The sequence below is a fragment of the Rhinopithecus roxellana genome, chromosome 1 (assembly GCF_007565055.1).
Source record: "Rhinopithecus roxellana isolate Shanxi Qingling chromosome 1, ASM756505v1, whole genome shotgun sequence".
In the NCBI taxonomy this organism is placed as follows: Eukaryota; Metazoa; Chordata; class Mammalia; order Primates; family Cercopithecidae; genus Rhinopithecus; species Rhinopithecus roxellana.
The window spans coordinates 184,228,510-184,252,934 of record NC_044549.1 but is presented as its reverse complement, the minus strand read 5'-3'; the positions used below and the strand labels follow the sequence as shown (position 1 = coordinate 184,252,934).

The 24,425-nt window shown below is 38.3% G+C and overlaps 1 protein-coding gene across 4 annotated transcripts in view; it reads right to left on the bottom strand.

The window, feature by feature from the left end:
- PPP2R3A (protein phosphatase 2 regulatory subunit B''alpha) overlaps positions 1-24,425 on the bottom strand; it is a 204,972-nt gene that overhangs the window by 137,180 nt on the left and 43,367 nt on the right. For 3 of the 4 annotated variants that reach the window (XM_010364830.2, XM_030934343.1, XM_030934340.1), the window contains exon 3: positions 47-313. In XM_010364830.2, the coding sequence (XP_010363132.1) occupies positions 47-313 (267 nt within the window). Of the gene's footprint in view, positions 1-46; positions 314-3,933; positions 4,400-24,425 lie in introns of those variants that run through there. The other variant, XM_010364831.2, reaches the window with a different exon arrangement.

Sequence of the window (24,425 nt, the reverse complement as noted above, 5' to 3'; positions counted from 1 at the left end):
GAAGATCAGGGTTTCTAGAGAAGGGGAGATTATAAAGTTACATTACCTTTGCAATTTTCCCCATTTCATAAATGTCTGCTTTCTGATCTTCAATATCCATGAAAGCAGTTTCAATTCTGCTTAGAGTCTGTTCATGATTACTGCAGGTATCTGGGAGTCCTTCAGGGAAGTAGAATCGTGGAATGTTTATGGACAATGGTGCACTCACAACATTATTCACATGGGGAACCGGGGAGAGAGGTTGGGGACTACTTGGAGAGGTGGCCGGAGGTGGGAGTGGTGTTCCAGGTTTCTTTTCTGGTTTATTTTGAATCTAAAAGAAAAATAAGATTATGAGACACAAAAAATTTAAACAGCATTCATTGACTGAAAATCCTCACGAGCAATGTAAGAAACCACAATCAGAGACAGGAGAGATTAAGGGCTTCATGTACTCTACAGGGTGGTAAGCATGTTTCTAGGGAATGCTTATCTGCACTAAATAAATAAATTAATTAATATCTGCCAGTACTCAAGTTTACATAGATTTATGTTTAAAAAATACATAGGTTTCTCCATCAGCTATTTGGCAGACATTTCAAAAGAATCAAAGAGCAATGTTAGATGATATATTAAGAATCTCGAGGTGTATTCTCACTCTGTTGGAACTGGATTAATACATTCTTTCTGAAGACAGTTCTTGGTCTTTCTGTGACTTTTACCTCTCCTTTAACAGGCAAAAACAAGTTCCTTTTAAATATATATATCTAAAAAGTATTTGGGGAAGGAGCTCCTTTTACCTTCTCTAGTTTGACTTTGCTGAGGCAGAATCACTGCCAGCCCCTGATGCTGAGAAAATCTCTGTTAAGAAAATTAAAGCATTTTAGTTCTGAAATGTCCCCTACCTGGCTGATTTATTTGCCACTAGGGCCATGCCATTTTCTGCAAGATACACATTTATCTTATTTGTGGTTTGCTCCAATAGGCAAAAACCATGTTCATTAATTTCATCACAACCAAACTCCCTTTACAGTTTAATAACTCATTTAGTTTATATTCTTCTTCTTTTAAAAAAATGATTTGAGGTGGCATACTATAAAAAGACATTAGAAAGGTCAGTAAAGAGTGGCGGGGAGGCAATGAGGCAACTGAGATTGCCCACGATGTAGGAAAAAGGGAGGGGAGGTACATCATTATTCAGGTAGAAATTTATCTTACCAATAAAGACTAAATTTACTTCTGAGATTCTTATCAGAAAAAGCAAAAAAGATTCCATTAGAATTTTCATAGTTCTAATTTCTACTCTTAATTAATGGCCAGACTATCAAGGCTCATGAGCATGGTACTGTATTAGATGTTACATAAAGTATGAAAGATGAATATAACTGTTGACGAGCTAAATATATTTTATAGGTATTACGAACACAAAGTATTATTCAAATGTTCTTCCTTAAATTACTCTAATGCCATCTCTAAAGTTTGAACAATGATATATCTGTAAGAAGTAGATCTATCATATTTCTTAACATATAGGTTTATAATATAATTTTAAACTGCAGGATAAAAATCTTAGCTACTCTTAAAAATGTGAGTTTTATAAAGAGATAAGATTTATTCATATAAATATATGAAAATGGTTAAATCTCCTATTTTTGTCATAATAGCCCAATTTCCCTGTATTAATATCTGACATTAATACACAGAATGGAGTCTGCTCATATATTTAAGACTATTAGGGATATGAAGGCCAGTTGTCACACCATGTCTTTGCTACAGTTATCAGGATGTTACCCGTATAAAGCAATAGTCAAAGAAGAAACAGAACAAAGGGAAGTGATGCCAATGAAACATGAAAAACTTAAAACACTGATGGCTTACTAGTCTGTGACCTCAAAATGGTTACTTAACCTTTTGGAATTTCAATAATAAAACAGAAATTACAATGTCTACTTCTTAGAAGGTTGTTGTGAGGATTAAAGCAAATTGTAAGATGTAATATAGGTAAAAGGTTCAGAACAGTGCTGGGCAGAGATCTATCTATCATGTAAGAAAATGAATGACAATACCAACGGATGAGATTCTCAAAAAAATGAGATGAAGCATAATTTGGCATAATCCTTCAGATTCAATAATAAATAAAATAATCATTTACATATGTAAAGCAATTTGAAGTTTATAAACCAGGTTTGAGTTAACAAATTGACAATCCATTTTAAGTCAACATTTCTCTCTGCCTCAATGCTAAATCTGTAAATATTACATAGTCCCAGAAGTCAATAAGTTATTATTATTGTTCAGAGTGTTCTTAAAATTCTAAAGTAAGGCACAGAATTCTTCAGGGGCTTTACCTAGACCATTTATATTAGTGTCATCCCTTTCCATTATTCTATGCTGAAAGAGATTTGTGAGGTTCAGGTGTACAATCACCAATGTTTTCTGTGGTGTGATATCTAGGGCAGTTATGCCCATAGAATTAAGACCACTGGTGCCAGTAGGGATGAAACCTGAGAGTCTCATGAATACACACTAGTGGGAAAGGTTTAGAGCAAGGTCTTCAATGTTAACTCTCTGTTTTTGCTTTGACAGAAATAAGTGATACTCAGAACACTGGCTGCCAAAGATTTTATTTGAACGGGAAAATATCTCATTATAAAATATTCTGTTCTGCTTTTCTTAGTGTACTTAACACAGAGCAATTCACTGATAGGCAACTATTAATTCACTGGTCAATTCCGTATTTAATAAAACTGATGTTAATATTTAAAAGGAAAATAACACTAAAATAATGCATTTATTTTGAGCTTTTGGGTACTCAATTTACTTTCCATTGAGTTCTACAGGAGACATATAATTTAAACCTTAAAGTAGCTGAATAAAACTGATTGTTTACAAACATTATGGAAGAAAACCTAGTAATATAAATTCTGCCAAATTTACTGGCAAGTTTAGCATCTGCTCACTTTGGATACAGTGGTTTCAGTCCAGTCTAGGAGCAGCATTAGAGTATAATTAGCTGGGTAAAGTATTTCAATTCTCCATTTCAGTCTTTCGCTATAAACACAGTATCACTTAGATTTTCATTCAGAATAGTTTCCTTGTGCTATTATGTCACTGTAGCATTTCCAATATTTGATCATTTTTGACCTACAAAAAAAGGAATTTCATATTTACCCAAACAATTTGAGATTATTCTGGGTCAGACTAACCATAAAACTATGGTTTCTTGCCGGATTTTGGATGGCCAGCATTTGTACAGTCCTTGATTTATATTGTAGTCAACGTTAGGCACTTGTTTGGTGAAACACTGCCATAGATTTTAAGCAAGCAAGTAGGTACTCTGCAAAGTACTCATCATAGGCAGAAATGACTCAATTGCATAGCCTGCTCAGGGAAGACATTTTTTCACAATCTAGAAGTAACCACCATTCTTTGTTATCTACATACATTACAACACACACATACACAATTGTCTATATCGACACAAATGTCTTGTTTTTAAAAAAGATTACCAGGATTAACATACTTTTTAAACAAACATTTGTTACAGATGTGTATGCATGCTAATATATAATCTATTGATTCAAAGTGCAAACAAGGCTTTTAATACAGAAATTCTAGTTTCTCAAGGATATTTCTATTAAAAATTCCAGTAATTTTCTAGCTAAATTGTAAAATGTTCGTTAAGTTGTATTTGTTGTCTCTAAAACTGGATTCCTTCTCCACAAGAGAAAAATGTGAGTACTGTACTCCAGGTCCAAAAGGTCTATTTTTAAACCTGTTGGAATCCCTCTGCAAATAGCTTTCTGCAAATAGCTGAATAGAGGACACACATTAATTCCTTGATCTAATATCAAGATACAAGGGAGCTGTAAAATTATTTGTGAGTTAGTTCACTGGATGGTTTTATTAGTAATAAAAATATTAAAAAAAAAAACAAACACCCAAATTTCAAACCTGTGTCTGCTGAAATGACTTCAGCCGCTTCTTAAACCGTGAAGGGAGAACAAAATCACAGCCCCTTGCCAGGAAAGCTAGCTCTCCCCTTAAATCCGGGTCCCTTCGTAGAGATGTTTCCTTGATCATCATCTTTGAAAAGTGAATGTTTACTTCGCAACTGTCCAGCACACTTCTGAAGATAATCAGATTTAGCAAGTTGTCAATCTTGTCAGGTAGGAAGATTTTTTTCTTCTTATCTCCCAAAGAAATGAAATTCAAGCATTGTGCTCTCCCAGCCTCCACGGACCACAATCTATGCTTGTCCTGACATGCAGCTGGTTCCCAAATACAGTCTGTGGCTCCCAATACCTGTTCATAATTTTCAAGTTATAAACACAGCCTGCAACCGGCCTGTTGCTCCTTGTTGGTAGCTTTATGTCAAATTGACCTGCACATGTTGAGAATATGGAGCCTTCTGGGAAAGGAAGCACCCACTACTCTGTGTACCAAAGTTAGAAACATTACAGCTGGACCTAAAAATAGTACCTTCTCAGATAATGCTAACTTCTTAAACTCAGAGTATGTAAGGTGTCAATCCGCATAAAGCAGTTTCTTTTCAAACTAGAAGAAAAAGAACATGTAGAACATTTTCAGCTTCTTCTCTTTAATATTTTATAAAAAAAAAGAACGGGATGCTGAACTTTGAATTTAAAACTATTATTTTAAGAATAGTTTCTTATTTTTTATTTGAAGCAAAGTAAATATCCAAAACTCTCCAGATCTCTCCCAGTCAAAATAAGAGGAAAAACAGAAACTTTCATTCTCAAATGGGAATTTACAAAAAGATCTGTTGATCTCAGATTTAACATTTTTTAAAGCAAAAGACTATCTTAGTTATCAAACATTTTCTTGAACTGATTATGATTATGAACATATCTGAAAATCTGTTCTCAGAAGTATTGGTTAAGAAAGTAGAACAACTGAATGCCATAGAAAATAAGTTTTAGATACATATAAGCAAGTCAAACGTGGCTAAAACAAAAAGGACAGAAAAGATGATCAAACAGCAATGACATAGTACATACTGAATTTGTAAGATTTCTTCCTTTGAGAAGCTTTAAAGAAATCAGTTAAGATTTTTAAAATATCTATTATTTTATCATATATTAAATATCTGCCTCATATAGTTATTTGTAAGTGAATCATAAAGTCATCCTTTGGTATCTGTGGGGGATTGGTTCCAGGACCCCCCATGGACCAAAATCCACGGCTGCTCAAGTCTCTTATATAAAACGTGTAATATTTGCATACAACCTACTCACATTCTCCCATATACTTTAAAGCATCTCTAGATTACTTGTAATACCTAATACAATATAAGTCTTACGTAAATAGCTGTTATACTCCATTGTTTAGGAAATAATGACAAGAAAAAAAAGTCTATACATATCCAATACAAATGCAACCATATTGTTTCCCCAAATATTTTCCAACTAGATGCAAACCCCATTGATACAGAGGGCTGACTGTTTTCTCTCACATTTAATATTTAGATTTCATTATTTATTTTCAATCAACCACATCAATCAGCATTTATTTTCTATGTCTAGAAAATATACACCAAAGATTATTAAAACAAAAAAAAAACAGCTTACAACCCTCTTTTTACTGAACCTTTGCCTAATTTAGTGGAAATTAAATTATTTGGTTTTCCACTGTTTCCTACAAATATAAGTCTGCTTTTTCCCACTGATTTCTTTTCAAGACACTGACAACTCTTTATAATGTATACATTAGGCTTATACGTCTAAAGCTGTGTTTTCAAGAATTTCTTTTAAGTGGCAGAGTCTTCTGTTCACATCAAATTTTATCTGAAAGCTTTTGATATGTACTATGATTGAAAGAGGATTACAACTGAAAACCACTGGTCTTATGCTTCATCCTGAGCCTTTCCTTATTTTCTCAATTTTCTCTCTCACTGGGCTTCCATGTTAATTCTTTGAGGCGGGTGGCTTTCCCAAATTTTTCCCTTACACTCCCGACTAGAATACTCTTTTTCTCCCTCATTATTTATCTCCTAAATAAAATGTCAAAAAGGTATGTAGGAATGCAACTAGGCCTTTAGACTTACAATTTAATGCTTATTCTATTAAACCACACTTTAAGTTATATTTCCTCTCCTTCCCAACACCAACCTGTGGCTTTAGGTGAGCAGGTTCATTCCTTTCCTGAGAATGCTCCCTTTCCTCAAATTATACATTCTAATCATCTTTCAAGATCCAACTCAAAATTTAACTATTTCATGAAGACTTCCTGATTATTTAAGTCCCCTTACTGTAATTCTTAACTTTATATATACAGCACTTAGTGAAATACTATATAACCTCTCTCAAATGACCTCCACTTAACATATTATCGTATTCAGCCAATGCTCTCCATTTCTCCTGTGAAACAGAGCAACTAATGCCCATCACACATGGATTTGTGGCTAACAGCTTCTCTTACACTCTCATATTTCTTACCTTACTAGTTGGGTTGTGTGCTAAGAGTCAGCTGCATTTGTCCTCAGTCTGTTTATGCTGGTTGTACTTTTCACAGTAACTACTCAATTCAATTACATAAACTAACAAAATGTAAGTGTGGAAAAGAAAAGTTGTTCTAAAATGTAAAAAAACCCTAAGTTTTTATTTTTATTTTTTATTATACTTTAAGTTCTAGGGTACATGTGCATAACGTGCAGGTTTGTTACATATGTATACTTGTGCCATGTTGGTGTGCTGCACCCATCAACTCATCAGCACCCATCAATTCATCATTTATATCATGTATAACTCCCAATGTAATCCCTCCCCCCTCCCCCCGATAGGCCCCGGTGTGTGATGTTCCCCCTCCCGAGTCCAAATGATCTCATTGCTCAGTTCCCACCTATGAGTGAGAACATGCGGTGTTTGGTTTTCTCTTCTTGTGATAGTTTGCTAAGAATGATGGTTTCCAGCTGCATCCATGTCCCTACAAAGGACACAAACTCATCCTTTTTTATGGCTGCATAGTATTCCATGGTGTATATGTGCCACATTTTCTTAATCCAGTCTGTCACAGATGGACATTTGGGTTGATTCCAAGTCTTTGCTATTGTGAATAGTGCCGCAATAAACATACGTGTACATGTCTCTTTATGGCAGCGTGATTTATAATCCTTTGGGTATATACCCAGTAGTGGGATGGCTGGGTCATATGGTACATCTAGTTCTAGATCCTTGAGGAATTGCCATACTGTTTTCCATAATGGTTGAACTAGTTTACAATCCCACCAACAGTGTAAAAGTGTTCCTATTTCTCCACATCCTCTCCAGCACCTGTTGTTTCCTGACTTTTTAATGATTGCCATTCTAACTGGTGTGAGATGGTATCTCATTGTGGTTTTGATTTGCATTTCTCTGATGGCGAGTGATGATGAGCATTTTTTCATGTGTCTGTTGGCTGTATGAATGTCTTCTTTTGAGAAATGTCTGTTCATATCCTTTCCCCACTTTTTGATGGGGTTGTTTTTTTCTTGTATATTTGTGTGAGTTCTTTGTAGATTCTGGATATTAGCCCTTTGTCAGATGAGTAAATTGCAAAAATGTTCTCCCATTCTGTAGGTTGCCTGTTCACTCTGATGGTAGTTTCTTTTGCTGTGCAGAAGCTCTTTAGTTTAATTAGATCCCATTTGTCAATTTTGGCTTTTGCTTCCGTTGCTTTTGGTGTTTTAGACATGAAGTCCTTGCCCATGCCTATGTCCTGAATGGTACTACCTAGGTTTTCTTCTAGGGTTTTTATGGTATTAGGTCTAACATTTAAGTCTCTAATCCATCTTGAATTAATCTTCGTATAAGGAGTAAGGAAAGGATCCAGTTTCAGCTTTCTACTTATGGCTAGCCAATTTTCCCAGCACCATTTATTAAATAGGGAATCCTTTCCCCATTTCTTGTTTCCCTCAGGTTTGTCAAAGATCAGATGGCTGTAGATGTGTGGTATTATTTCTGAGGACTCTGTTCTGTTCCATTGGTCTATATCTCTGTTTTGGTACCAGTACCACGCTGTTTTGGTTACTGTAGCCTTGTAGTATAGTTTGAAGTCAGGTAGCGTGACGCCTCCAGCTTTGTCCTTTTGACTTAGGATTGTCTTGGCAATGCGGGCTCTTTTTTGGTTCCATATGAACTTTAAAGCAGTTTTTTCCAATTCTGTGAAGAAAGTCATTGGTAGCTTGATGGGGATGGCAATGAATCTATAAATAACCTTGGGCAGTATGGCCATTTTCATGATATTGATTCTTCCTATCCATGAGCATGGTATGTTCTTCCATTTGTTTTGTGTCCTCTTTTATTTCACTGAGCAGTGGTTTGTAGTTCTCCTTGAAGAGGTCCTTTACATCCCTTGTAAGCTGGATTCCTAGGTATTTTATTCTCTTTGAATCAATTGTGAATGGAAGTTCATTCATGATTTGGCTCTGTTTGTCTGTTACTGGTGTATAAGAATGCTTGTGATTTTTGCACATTAATTTTGTATCCTGAGACTTTGCTGAAGTTGCTTATCAGCTTAAGGAGATTTTGGGCTGAGACAATGGGGTTTTCTAAATATACAATCATGTCATCTGCAAACAGGGACAATTTGACTTCTTCTTTTCCTAACTGAATACCCTTGATTTCTTTCTCTTGCCTGATTGCCCTAGCCAGAACTTCCAACACTATGTTGAATAGGAGTGGTGAGAGAGGGCATCCCTGTCTTGTGCCAGTTTTCAAAGGGAATTTTTCCAGTTTTTGCCCATTCAGTATGATATTAGCTGTGGGTTTGTCATAAATAGCTCTTATTATTTTGAGGTACGTTCCATCAATACTGAATTTATTGAGAGTTTTTAGCATGAAGGGCTGTTGAATTTTGTCAAAAGCCTTTTCTGCATCTATTGAGATAATCATGTGGTTCTTGTCTTTGGTTCTGTTTATATGCTGGATTACGTTTATTGATTTGCGAATGTTGAACCAGCCCTGCATCCCAGGGATGAAGCCCACTTGATCATGGTGGATAAGCTTTTTGATGTGCTGCTGAATCCGGTTTGCCAGTATTTTATTGAGGACTTTTGCATCGATGTTCATCAGGGATATTGGTCTAAAATTCCCTTTTTTTGTTGTGTCTCTGCCAGGCTTTGGTATCAGGATGATGTTGGCCTCATAAAATGAGTTAGGGAGGATTCCCTCTTTTTCTATTGATTGGAATAGTTTCAGAAGGAATGGTACCAGCTCCTCCTTGTACCTCTGGTAGAATTCAGCTGTGAATCCATCTGGTCCTGGACTTTTTTTGGTGGGTAGGCTATTAATTATTGCCTCAGTTTCAGAGCCTGCTATTGGTCTATTCAGGGATTCAACTTCTTCCTGGTTTAGTCTTGGAAGAGTGTAAGTGTCCAGGAAATTATCCATTTCTTCTAGATTTTCTAGTTGATTTGCGTAGAGGTGTTTATAGTATTCTCTGATGGTAGTTTGTATTTCTGTGGGGTCGGTGGTGATATCCCCTTTATCATTTTTTATTGCATCTATTTGATTCCTCTCTCTTTTCTTCTTTACTAGTCTTGCTAGCGGTCTGTCAATTTTGTTGATCTTTTCAAAAAACCAACTCCTGGATTCATTGATTTTTTGGAGGGTTTTTTGTGTCTCTATCTCCTTCAGTTCGGCTCTGATCTTAGTTATTTCTTGCCTTCTGCTAGCTTTTGAATGTGTTTGCTCTTGCCTCTCTAGTTCTTTTAATTGTGATGTTAGAGTGTCAATTTTAGATCTTTCCTGCTTTCTCTTGTGGGCCTTTAGTGCTATAAATTTCCCTCTACACACTGCTTTAAATGTGTCCCAGAGATTCTGGTATGTTGTATCTTTGTTCTCATTGGTTTCAAAGAACATCTTTATTTCTGCTTTCATTTCGTTATGTACCCAGTAGTCATTCAGGAGCAGGTTGTTCAGTTTCCATGTAGTTGAGCGGTTTTGATTGCGTTTCTTAGTCCTGAGTTCTAGTTTGATTGCACTGTGGTCTGAGAGACAGTTTGTTATAATTTCTGTTCTTTTACATTTGCTGAGGAGTGCTTTACTTCCAATTATGTGGTCAATTTTGGAATAAGTGCGATGTGGTGCTGAGAAGAATGTATATTCTGTTGATTTGGGGTGGAGAGTTCTATAGATATCTATTAGGTCCGCTTGGTGCAGAGATGAGTTCAATTCCTGGATATCCTTGTTAACTTTCTGTCTCGTTGATCTGTCTAATGTCGACAGTGGAGTGTTGAAGTCTCCCATTATTATTGTATGAGAGTCTAAGTCTCTTTGTAAGTCTCTAAGGACTTGCTTTATGAATCTGGGTGGTCCTGTATTGGGTGCATATATATTTAGGAGAGTTAGCTCTTCCTGTTGAATTGATCCCTTTACCATTATGTAATGGCCTTCTTTGTCTCTTTTGATCTTTGATGGTTTAAAGTCTGTTTTATCAGAGACTAGGATTGCAACCCCTGCTTTTTTGTGTTCTCCATTTGCTTGGTAGATCTTCCTCCATCCCTTTATTTTGAGCCTATGTATGTCTCTGCATGTGAGATGGGTCTCCTGAATACAGCAGACTGATGGGTCTTGACTCTTGATCCATTTTGCCAGTCTGTGTCTTTTAATTGGAGCATTTAGTCCATTTACATTTAAGGTTAATATTGTTATGTGTGAACCTGATCCTGCCATTATGATATTAACTGGTTATTTTGCTCGTTAGTTGATGCACTTTCTTCCTAGCCTCGATGGTCTTTACATTTTGGCATGTTTTTGCAATGGCTGGTACCGGTTGTTCCTTTCTATGTTTAGGGCTTCCTTCAGGGTCTCTTGTAAGGCAGGCCTGGTGGTGACAAAATCTCTAAGCATTTGTTTATCTGTAAAGGATTTTATTTCTCCTTCACTTATGAAACTTAGTTTGGCTGGATATGAAATTCTGGGTTGAAAATTCTTTTCTTTAAGAACGTTGAATATTGGCCCCCACTCTCTTCTGGCTTGTAGAGTTTCTGCCGAGAGATCTGTTGTTAGTCTGATGGGCTTCCCTTTGTGGGTAACCCGACCTTTCTCTCTGGCTGCCCTTAAGATTTTTTCCTTCATTTCAACTTTGGTGAATCTGGCAATTATGTGTCTTGGAGTTGCTCTTCTCGAGGAGTATCTTTGTGGTGTTCTCTGTATTTCCTGAATTTGAATGTTGGCCTGCCCTACTAGGTTGGGGAAGTTCTCCTGGATGATATCCTGAAGAGTGTTTGCCAACTTGGTTCCATTTTCCCCCTCACTTTCAGGCACCCCAATCAGATGTAGATTTGGTCTTTTTACATAATCCCATACTTCTTGCAGGCTTTGTTCATTTCTTTTTCTTCTTTTTTCTTTTGGTTTCTCTTCTCGCTTCATTTCATTCATTTGATCCTCAATCGCTGATACTCTTTCTTCCAGTTGATCGAGTCGGTTACTGAAGCTTGTGCATTTGTCACGTATTTCTCGTGTCATGGTTTTCATCTCTGTCATTTCGTTTATGACCTTCTCTGCATTAATTAGTCTAGCTGTCAATTCTTCCACTCTTTTTTCAAGATTTTTAGTTTCTTTGCGCTGGGTACGTAATTCCTCCTTTAGCTCTGAGAAGTTTGATGGACTGAAGCCTTCTTCTCTCATCTCGTCAAAGTCATTCTCTGACCAGCTTTGATCCGTTGCTGGCGATGGGCTGCGCTCCTTTGCAGGGGGAGATGCGCTCTTATTTTTTGAATTTCCAGCTTTTCTGCCCTGCTTCTTCCCCATCTTTGTGGTTTTATCTGTCCCTGGTCTTTGATGATGGTGACGTACTGATGGGGTTTTGGTATAGGTGTTCTTCCTGTTTGATAGTTTTCCTTCTGACAGTCAGGACCCTGAGCTGTAGGTCTGCTGGAGATTGCTTGAGGTCCACTCCAGACCCTGTTTGCCTGGGTATCAGCAGCAGAGGTTGCGGAAGATAGAATATTGCTCAACAGCGAGTGTACCTGTCTGATTCTTACTTTGGAAGCTTCCTCTCAGGGGTGTACTCCACCCTGTGAGGTGTGGAGTGTCAGACTGGTCAGCTGCCCCTAGTGGGGGATGTCTCCCAGTTAGGCTACTCAGGCAGGCAGTCTGTCCCTTCTCAGATCTCAACCTCCGTGTTGGGAGATCCACTGCTCTCTTCAAAGCTGTCAGACACAGTCGTTTGTGTCTGCAGAGGTTCTGTTGCTTTTTTTTTGTTGTTCTTTAGCTGTGCCCTGTCCCCAGAGGTGGAGTCTACAGAGACAGGCAGGTTTCCTTGAGCTGCTGTGAGCTCCACCCAGTTCGAGCTTCCCAGCGGCTTTGTTTACCTACTTAAGCCTCAGCAATGGCGGGCGCCCCTCCCCCAGCCTCGCTGCTGCCTTGCAGTTAGATCACAGACTGCTGTGTTAGCAATGAGGGAGGCTCCGTGGGCGTGGGACCCTCCTGGCCAGGTGTGGGATATATTCTCCTGGTGTGCCCGTTTGCGTAAAGCACAGTATTGAGGTGGGAGTTACCCGATTTTCCAGGTGTTGTGTGTCTCAGTTCCCCTGGCTAGGAAAAGGGATTCCCTTCCCCCTTGAGTTTCCCAGGTGAGGCGATGCCTCACCCTGCTTCAGCTCTCGCTGGTCGGGCTGCAGCAGCTGACCAGCACCGATTGTCCGGCACTCCGTAGTGAGATGACCCCAGTACCTCAGTTGAAAATGCAGAAATCACTGGTCTTCTGTGTCGCTCGCACTGGGAGTTGGAGACTGGAGCTGTTCCTATTTGGCCATCTTGCTCCGCCCCCAAATCCTGGCCATCTTGCTCCGCCCCCAAATCCTAAGTTTTAATAGAAGTAAACTACTAAAAAGATTTTGCTGTTAAAATTAGGTAAGGGTGGGATGAAAGAGAAAGCTCACTAAAGTTTAGAAGGTGTCTACATTCAAACTGCTTTACTATTACGTTCTCTCTCTAAAGAAACTAAAGCCACAAATCAGACAACAAACATATTATGAGTGTGATTTATCAAAGAAATATGTCACAGAACTCTAATTATGTATGAGACTCATTCTCAGAGAAAAGGCTTTGACCCTGTATCAAAAGACATCAGAATAAATTAATGCCTGAGTTCAAATGTTTCTATACACGTTTTATAGTACACATACATATAGTTTATGATTCCCTACTAGCAAACTCAATCATGTTCAGGTAAAGGGGCTTCTACTGTAATATTTTATAACTTGATCATTATTTTCCAGTAGTGTCTAAACTCTTGAGGACAAGAGTTTAGATTTTAATTTTATAGTCATTCAATTACTCAACAAATATTTTTATATATAATCACGTATATGCCAGACACTTTGCTGGATATGAAGCTAGAGAGATGATAAAGATGTGGCCTCTTCTTTTTCTTACTGCACTTTCTAGTACAATGTTGGTTTGGAGCAAAGGACAAGAAATACTTTCATTTAATTGACTTCCTATAAATCTGCTAAGTTTCAAAGTCAGAATAGTGGTTAAAAGCCTGCCCTGTTATTATACTCTTAAGCAAGAAAACATTTCTTCACGTCTTTTGATGAAGAAATAATTTGTAAGTTTTGATATATCGAAATGTTTTCCAAAAAATTCAGAGAGGCAAAAAGACCAGGACTACTAAAGGGCTTAGAAAAGACTGGTCTGTGGCAATGAGTTACTGACAGAGGAAGACTAGCATGAAGTTGGTTTATTTGCTTTTTACTTATTTACTTGTGTTTGAATGGAAGTATTAATATATGTGCTTGGTTTTTGAAAGGATCTGAGAACACGAATTAGTTTCAAGAAGTTCATGACAACTGGAATATAGCACCAAAGAACATGGTTTTTAGAGTGACCTTTTCTAGGAAAAGATCAAATATAGGGGAATTTCACTACAGAGAAATAAATGATCTGTGATCTACTCTCTTCTCTCTCCGCTTTGATCACAAAGGAATGTACAATCCATGGTGCTGGGAATTGTAAGAGAAAAGTTGTTTTGGGGTGAGAGGTTTCTCCTGCAGGAACTAACCAGAATTGAGGAAAAATAGAGACCCGTAAACACTTAGGTTATAAATTGTTTGCGCACATGGAAAATTAGGAGCTGTGTGCAGTTACAATGGAAAGAGCCATTGTAAAAGTTTTCTGAATGTCTTTCTGGAATAAACTAAAAAATCTTTTCTCCTGCTCCCTGCAGCATATAATTAAGTCCGTCCTAACAAGCTAGCTGATTACCACCAGTAGGCACTTCCTGCACAGCTGTCTGCATCTCTTCTTGGCCTGCAGATCACTCATGAACTTTCCCTGTCTGAAGACACAGGCAGTCCTATCTGGACCATGTGCTCCATCTGAGTCTTCAGGATGACAACGATAAGAGAGCTTCAGTAGGCAAGAGACTGGTGCTCTCTGCTGTGGGGGCCTGGAACACATCAGTTGTTAATTCGAGATCCAGCTGTCTTGGTCTGGGGTTCCTTTCCTGCCTTACCATTCCACATATCTTTCTCCAGAACAAGCATGCTTGGGCAAGGGAGACAGTCTTTCTCAAAAAGAACCAGGTAGGGTAGGCTGCTAGGAATGAGTTTTACAGGTTCCCTCTGGCAGAGTTATATGGAAGAGAAGCTGGCCTCTCCACTATGACCCTAAAAACTAAATTTTTTTTTTTCTTTTTTAGGATAACCTCTAACATCCCAAGCGAGAAAAGATGCTCCTTTACCCTATACTAAAAGGACCTACAAAACTGAGGAATAAGTTTAAAATGAGCCTGTACCCTGAAGGAAAGTGAGATTGGGTAGGAGACAGAGGAGAACAAAACTGTGAGACACGACACATTCTATATTTATAGAATTCATTCTGTTAGGCTTAGTTTGAAATTTAGGACAGATTTCTTAGAACTTTCTGAATCCCCTTACTATTCCTTGCCCTTCCCCCTTTGAAAACGAAGACAATAGTGATTTATAATATTAATTCTTTCTGGGGAAATCAGCTACATGGGATGTTTTAGGAAAAAATGGGTTGAATACACAGGATAAAGAAAATAATTTTGAACATTAGTCTGAAGAAGTCTCTTATTCTGATTTGTGTATAACTGCTAAAAAACAGTATTATATATGCAATGTGTTGTACCAAAATAAGTCTAGCCCTTTATTTTATTTTTTTGAGATAGGGTCTTCCTCTGTTGTCCAGGCTGGAGTGCAGTGGCATGATCTTGGCTCACCACAACCTCCGCCTCCCTGGCTCAAACTATTCTCCCACATCAGCCTCCTGAGTAGCTGGGACTACAGGCGCATGGCACTGTGCCCAGCTAATTTTTGTATTTTTAGTAGAGACAGGGTTTCGCCATGTTGCCCAGGCTGGTCCTGAACTCCTGGGCTCAAGCAATCTGCCCACCTCAGCCTCTCAAAGTGCTGGGATTACAGGTGTGAGCCACTGTGCCTGGCCTAGCCCTTTATTTTATATATAAACATGTAAAATCATTCAACAGCCTCAGTTGAATGTAGTTATGGAGACTCAGATGATAGCATCGGCTAAGGCCTTAGAGTAGGAAGGGCAGTTGGGATAACGCAGGCAGCAAAACCATAAAAATCTAAGTGACAGAAACACATAGCACAGTGAGGCTGGGAAATCAGCTCAGCTAAGTGAGGACCTGTATTGAGGTGAGTGTTAGAAGCAGGTCCAGAAAGACAGCACAGTCACTCTGAAGTGACACCAAAGATAGAGAGTCACTCTGAAGTGACACCAAGGGATTTTGCTCAGAAGATGCTACAAAAAAAAAAAAAAAAAAAAGTTACATATTGAAGTGGAGGTCCTGGTACATCATGAGGGTGCTTCTGATTAACAAAAGCCAGCCAGCTGTTTGGAAAAATCTAAATATGTTAACAGCCTGTCTTTGTCCACACAAAAACTTATACACATATGTTCATAGCTGCATCATTCATAATAGCCAAAAAGTGGAAACAACCCAAATGTCCAGAAAATGAATTTTATCTCAATTTTTAAAAAGCCTTCTCATGTTGTAGTTCTAACAGGCTGAGTAGCGTAGAAAGGTAGTAACAGAGTGAATAATCAAGGAAAACTTCCCTGGCATTGCTAGAGATCTAGATATCCAAATCACCTGGGAAATTTATTGCAAAAAGATCATCACCTAGGCACATAGTCATCAAGTTATCTAAAGTCAAAATGAAGGAAAAAATCTTAAGAGCTGTGAAGTAAAAGCATTAGATAACTTTAAGAGGAAAACCTCTCAGATTAACAGCAGATTTCTCAGCAGAAACCCTACAAGCTAGAAGGGATTGGGGTCATATCTTTAGCCTCCTTAAACAAACAATTACCAACCAAGAATTTTGTATCCAACTAAACTAGGCCTCATAAATGAAGGAAAGATAAAGTCTTTTTCAGACAAACCAGTGCTGAGATAATTCACCACTACCAAGCCAGCAATACAAGAACTGCTAAAAGGAGTTCTAAATCTTGAAACAAAACCTCGAAATACACCAAAATAGAACCTCCTTAAAGCATACATTTCACAGGGCATATAAAATAATAACACAACAAAAAACCCCCAAGGTATTCAGGCAATAACTAATATGATGAATAGAAGAGTACCTCATATGGCAATATTAAATGGCCTAAATGCTCCACTTAAAAGATGCAGAATGGCAGAATGGATAAGAATTTACCAACCAAGTATCTGCTGTCTTTAAGAGACTCACCTTATGTATAAGGACTCACATAAACTTAAGGTAAAGGGGTGGAAAAAGATATTCCACGCAAACGGACACTAGAAGTGAGGAGGAGTAGCTATTCTTATATCACATAAAACACACTTCAAAGCAACAAGAGTCAAAAAAGACAAAGAGGGACATTATATAATGATAAAAGGACTAGTGGAAAATATCGCAATCCTAAATATATATGCACCTAACACTGGGACTCCCAAATTTATAAAACAATTACTACTAGACCTAAGAAAGGAGACAGACAGCAACACAATAATAGTGGGGACTTTAATACTCCACTGAACGCACTAGACAGGTCATCACATCAGGAGGTCAACAAAGAAACAGTGGACTTAAACTATACCCTAGAACAAATGGACTTAACAGATATTTATAGAACAGTCTACCCAACAACTGCAGAATATACATTCCATTCATCAGCACATGGAACATTCTCCAAGAGAGACCATATGATAGGCCACAAAACAAGTCTCAGTAAACTTAAGAAAACTGAAATTATATCAAGTACTGTCTCAGACCAAAGTGGAAGAAAATTGGAAATCGACTCCAAAAGGAACCCTCAAAACCATGCAAATACATGGAAATTAAATAATCAGTTTCTGAATGATTGTTGTGTCAACAATGAAATCAAGATGGAAATTAAAAAATTCTTTGAACCGGACAATAATAGTGACACAACCTATCAAAACTTCTGGGATACAGCAAAAGTGGTGCTAAGAGGAAAGTTCATGGCATTAAATGCCTGCGTCAAAAAGTCTGAAAGACGACAAACAGACAATCTAAGGTCATACCACAAGAAACTAGAGAAACAAGAACAAACCAAACCCAAACCTAGCAAAAGAAAAGAAATAACAAAGATCAAAGCAGAACTAAATGAAATTCAAACAACAACAAAAAATACAAAAGACAAATGAAACAAAAAGCTGGTTCTTTGAAAAGATAAAGAAAATTGACAGACCATTAGAGAGATTAAACGAGAAAAGGAGAGACGATCCAAATAAGCTCAATTAGAAATGAAACAGGAAATATTACAACCGATATCACAAAAATACAAAAGATCATTCAAGGCTACTATGAACACCTTCATGCACACAAACTGGAAAACCCGGAAGAGATGGATAAATTCCTGGAAATATACAACCCTCCTAGATTAAACTACGAAGAAACAAACTCAACAGACCAATAACAAGCAGAGAGAGTAGTAATTTAAAAAATTGCCAACAAAAAAAAGTCCAGGACCAGATGGATTCACAGTTGAATTCTATCAGACATTCAAAGAATTGGTATCAATACTATTGAAACTATTCCAAAAAACAGAGAAAGAGGGAATCCTCCCTAAATCATTCTATGAAGCCAATATCACCCTAGTATCAAAACCAGGAAAGGACATAAAAAAACTACAGACCAACATCTCTGGTCTGAATGCAAAAATCTTCAACAAAATACTAGCTAACTGAATCCAACAGCCTATTAAAAAGATAATCCACCATGATCAAGTGGGTTTCATACCAGGGATGCAGGGATGACTTAATATACACAACTCAATAAATGTGATACACCACATAAAGAGAATTAAAAACAAAAATCACATGATCATTTCAAATAGATGCGGAAAAAGTATTTGACAAAATCCAGCATCCCCTTATGATTAAAACCTCAGCAAAATTGGCATAGAAGGGACATACCTTAAGGTAATAAAAGCTATCTACGACAAACCCACAGCCAACATTATACTGAACAGGGAAAAGCTGAAAGGACTGCCCCTGAGAAGTGGAACAAGATAAGGATGCCCACTTTCACCACTTCTATTCAACGTAGTACTAGAAGTCCTAGTCAGAGCAATCAGGCAAGAGAAAGAAATAAAGGGAGGAAGTCAAACTGTCGCTGTTTGCTGATGATAGATCATACACCTGGAAAACCCTAAAGACTGATCCAAAAGGTCCTAGATCTGATAAATGAATTCAGTCAAGTTTCAGGATATAAAATTAAAGTACACAAATCAGTAGCACTCCTATACACCAACCGAGTCCAAGCTGAGAATCAAATCAAGAACTCAATCCCTTTTACAATAGCTGCAAAAAAATAAAATAAATAAAATACATAGGAATATACCTAATCAAGGAGGTGAAAGACCTCTGCAAGGAAAACCACAAAACACTGCTGAAGAAATCACAGATGACATAAACAAATGAAAACATATCCCATGTTCACGGATGGATAGGATCAATATTGTGAAAATGACCATTCTGCCAAAAGCAATCTACATATTCAATGCAATCCCCATCAAAATACCATCATCACTCTTCACAAAATTAGAAAAAACAATCCTGAAATTTATATGGAACCAAAAAAGAGCCCACATAGCCAAAGTAAGACTAAGCAAAAGAACAAATCTGGAGGCATCACATTACCTGAGTTCAAACTACACTATATTGCCATAGTCACAAAAATAGGCACATAGACCAACGGAACAGAATAGAGAACCCCAGAAATAAAGCCAAATACTTACAACCAACTGATCTTTGACAAGCCAAATAAAAATATAAAGTGGAGAAAGGACACCCTATTCAACAAATAGTGCTGGAATAATTGGCAAACTACATGTAGAAGAATGAAACTGGATCCTCATTTCTCATCTTACACAAAAATCAACTCAAGATGGATCAAGGACTTAAATCTAAGACCTGAAACCATAAAAACTCTAGAAGATAACATTGGAAAAAGCCTTCCAGACATTTGCTTAGGTGAAGACTTCATGACCAAGGACCCAAAAGCAAATGCAACAGAAAAAGAGATAAACAGATGGGACTTAATTAAACTAAAAAGCTTCTGCATAGCAAAAGAAATAATCAGCAGAGTAAACAGACAACCCACAGCATGGGAGAAAATCTTTGTAAACTATGCATCTGACAAAGGGCTAATATCCAGAATCTACACAGAACTCAAACAAATCAGCAAGAAAAAAACAATCCCATCAGAAAGTGGGCTAAGGACATAAATAAAACAAGTCTTAAGAGAAGACATACAAATGGCCAACAAATATATGAAAAAATGCTCAACATCACTAATGATCAGCGAAATGCAAATTAACACCACAATGCGATACCACCTTACTCCTGCAAGAATGGCCATAATTTAAAAAATCGAAAATGAGTAGATATTGGCATGGTGGTGAAAAGGGAACACTTTTACACTGCTGGTGGGAATGTAAACTAGTACAATCACTCTCGAAAACAGTATGAAAATTCCTTAAAGAACAGAAAGCAGATCTACCATTTGATCCAGCAATCCCACTACTGGGTATCTACCCAGAGGAAAAGAAGTCATTATACAAAAAAGATGCTTGCACACTCATGTTGACAGCAGCACAATTTGCAATAGCAAAACTATGGAACCAGCCCAAACACTCAGTCATCAATGAATGGATAAACAAGATGTGATACATACACATACGTGTGCGCGCACGCACACACACACACACACACACACAACCATGGAATACTACTTAGCCATAAAAAGTAACGAAATAATGGCATTTGCAGCAACCTGGATGGAACTGGAGACTATTACTGTAGGTGAAGTAACTCAGGAATGGAAAGCCAAACTCACATGTTCTCACTTATAAGTTGGAGCTAAGCTATGAGGATGCAAAGGCATAAGAATGATAGAACGGACTCTGGGGACTTGGGAGGAAAGGTGGGAAGGGAGTGAGGGATAAAAGATTATACATTAGGCACAGTGTACACTGCTCAGGTGATGGGTGCACCAAAATCTCAGAAATCACCACTAACAAACTTTTCTATGTAATAAAATACCATCTATCCCCCCAAAACCTAGTGAAATAAAAATAAATAAAAAATAAATTAAAAGGGGTAACAGCTTGGAATCACAGATTTTCCTTAAAATATCCCTGTAAATAGGCTTTATGAGAGCCAACTGGTTATAAGCTAATTAGTTAATACTAAGATTTCATGACCTTTCTGCTCTAACTTGGTGTTTTCTTCATTGTTTAGTGGCTTATTCTGTGTAACTTTTTTTTTTTAACTCTTAAATAATGAAACACTGGTTGGGGGAAGGAGGACAGGTAGTGGTAGTTATCTATAGTTTATTTGTTCCCAGCCTCATTCTCTAGCCTTGACTTCTCTGGCTGCAGCAAAATAGGAAGGCATGTATATGACAGAGGAGACCTAATAAGCATTTTTGTGTCTTGCTTCAATTGCCTCCAAATTATGGGAACACATTCTATGACTCATAACAGAAAGAATCCACAAAATCTGATACTTTTGCTTTTCAGTGTTCTTAATACTTGGGGTAGATGTTGTTCTAGGATCTGGGACAGCAAGAAAGAATTAGAGTCTAAAATGATCAGGAATAATAATTCTGGGATCCCTAGAATTTCTAGTGTCTAAAGTTCTCTGTACTTCTTAGTCTGCCTTTTTTCTTCCCTTTCTCCTTGAGGAATTAATTCAATTAGAGATTGCTCAATACAGACCCATAATAATTCATTTTTGGCCTATAAATATGTTGGAGAAAAAAGAAATGAAGGGATTCCATTTCACTGACACTGCCACGTTAAATAAATGCCTGGTGACTGGTGCTATAAAATACTCTGCCCCAGTGTCTTCCTTGGGGGGAGGGGGGAGGGGGGAGAGAGGGAGAGGGAGGGGGAGAGGGGGAGAGAGACAGAGAGAGAGAGACTGTGTGTGTGTGTGTGTGTGTATGGTTTCTCAGTAATTGTGGGTGACAGTTGAACTCACAGATGTCAAAACAGAAGCTTGGAACTGACAGTCAAGGACCCCGGTGACAATGAGCATTACGCTGGAAGTACAACAAATATGTCTCTTGGATGCCAAAGCACTTCCCAGGGTAAACACCTTAACTGTAGTCTCCAAAAGTAGATTCATGAGAGGGGATGACAGAATAACCCCTCAGACCTAGTCTAGATTAGTTACAGTTTGCTGGCAAATCTCAAGGGAGATGACTCTGATTCAAAGATCTCTATGTAATTCTCAGTTCTTATGAAGGAGGTAGACTGCAAGATATGGTATAATAGAGCTTCTGAAGTGATCAGTTTACACAGGTAATTTTATCCAACTTCTGAAGATGATCATATTGGGAAGCCTGGTTTCAGGGGCTCAAGCCTGGCTAAAATAGTGGAATCTCTTAGGGTATCTAAGAGAATTTAGAAAAATTACCTTTATTATCTTTTTCTTCTTACAAAAGGATAAGGTTAGTTGTAAGGAAAAATTTAAATACTACAGAAATATAACATAGAAACAAAAGTCCCTATACAAAGTGACAATTACTAACAAATATCAACTGAGCACGAACTGAGTGCCAGCTACCAGGGATATAGCAGTGAATGTAACAGATAAAATTCCCTGTTCTCATAGAGGTTTCATTCTAGTGGTAGGAGTCAGGGGAGAAAAACAAACAGTAATTGAAATAATATATCAGGGGGTGGTGTTAGAGGGAAAAAAAAATAAAGGGGGAAAGGGAATACCAAAGACTGTATGTGTGCATGCAATTTTTAGGGCAAAAAGGCCTCAGTGAAGTGATATTTTTAAGAAGACAGATGTGGTGATGGAATGAGTCCTGCAGGTATGGGATGAGGGCGTCGTAGGAAGAGGGAACAGCAAATGGGATTATGTCTGGTATATTTAGAAAGAGGAGGGCTAGAGGAGGAACTGGAAACAATAATAACAGACAGCTCTTTCAAAGAGTCCTGGAGTGAAGAAGAGCAGACAAATGAGTGTTAACTCAAATGGTATGCTGGAGCACTAGGGGTCTGTTTGTTTTAAAGCTGGGAGAACTGCAGCATGTTTATCTGCTGAAGGAGTGATTGAGCAGAGGAGAAAAACTGATGACTGCAGGGGAGAAATGGGTCAATCTCTGCAGGAGTGTTTGTGAGTTGATGGGAGGGGATGGGATCTATTAATAAAGCCCAGTGTAGGCCTGGCCTTAGATAGGAGGTTGGGGATGGGCGCGGTGGCTCACGCCTGTAATCCTAGCACTTTGGGAGGCTGAGGTGGGCAGATCACGAGGTCAGGAGTTCAAGACCAGCCTGACCAACATGGTGAAACTCCGTCTCTACTAAAAATACAAAAATGAGCCAGGCGTTGTGGCATATGCCTGTAGTCCCAGCTGCTCGGGAGGCTGAGGCAGGAGAATCGCAGGAGGCAGAGGTTGCAGTGAGCTGAGATCATGTCACTGCACACCAGCCTGGGCGACAGAGTGAGACTCTATCTCAAAAAAAAAAAAAAAAAAAAAAAAAAAAAAGGAGTTTGGATGGTTCATGTATAGAAATAATAGAAATAGAAGGAAAGGGAGAAGATATTTAGTACTGATATGGGTGGGAGATGGGTAAAGGTCTCTTCTGATTGCTTTAGTTTTCTCAGTAAAATAGGAAACAAGATTATTAGCTGAGGGTGAGGATGGGAAAGATGCTGGAAGTTAGAGGACAGGGAATAAGGCACCTGCAGAGGGGGGAAGTGAATGGACTAAGGAAACACAGTAGGACTGCCAGACAGTACTAAAGACCCACTGGACTTCGGTGGTCATGAATTTAAAGCAAGACCACTCAGCATGGTTGTGTGATCTTCTCTAGCCAAGTTCAGCTGCACAAATAAAAGCTCAGAGTAGACAGAGAACACAATTTAATCTGAGTTGGAGCTGTTCCAGGTGGGTACCAAGAAATGAGGGGATAACAAGGAAGCTGAGAGTATATTCAAGGAAATGATTTTAGTGACAAATTATGGCAGTGATTCTCAAGCATAATCATGCATCAGAATCACCTGGAGGGCTTGTTAAACCAAAAAGTGTTGAGCCCTACCCCCAGAGTTTCTGATTTACTAGGTCTGGGTTGGGGCATGAGAATATGCACTTCTATCAAGTGCCCAGGTGATGCTAACACTATTAGTTGGGAATCATATTCTTAAAACCACCGACATAAACATAAGGCCAGAAAATGAACGAAGAAGGACAAAGGAGAAACTCAGTAGAGATCAAGGAATTGAGAAGCTCCTGTACTGGATACCTTATTTATTGAACACTTGAACAGTGGCAACAGTAATACTGAAAAGTGTGTCATAAAGCCAGTAGATAAAACCTCTAAGAAATAAGTGACCTGGGGTGGTAGATGACTACAATCAGAAGAGGTAGTGGATAGCAGAGTCTAATGATATTAGTTCAAAGGTGGGGCGGGGCTGGTTTCAGGGAGGCGGCCAGGAGAATATTCTAGAGCAGCAATGAAATGCAAGAACACTTACTGCCCTCCAGGCCCAGTGGGATAGCAGGTGGGAATGAGAAAGAACAGAGCCACCATTTCACTGGCTACAGTATCCTTAGGAAGAGACGAGTTTCAGTTATAATAGGAAGGGAAATGTTTAGAGAAGAGAGATGACATAGGAAACTTTGCTGGTGAATGATCATGAGTTCACAGTGCAAGAGGACATGGTGAAAGGATTTCAGGAGTTGAGAGGGTTGGAAGTGGACTTAGGAGATACATAAGAGCAGTGTGAGAAGGAAAGTCGGGTGGGGGATGGGGGGTGATCTGGATTCCTTGACTTCTGGTGGTGACTAATGTAAACAGGGATGAAGGATATATTAGATCAGTCCTGATGACCTTAACTCAGAGAGTGGTGGTGAAGCTGTGAGGGTTGGACAGGTCTGTGGGCTTAATGGAGCAAGTTGAGTTCTGGGAGCTCCTCTTCACTCCTGCCAAGGGTGGAGT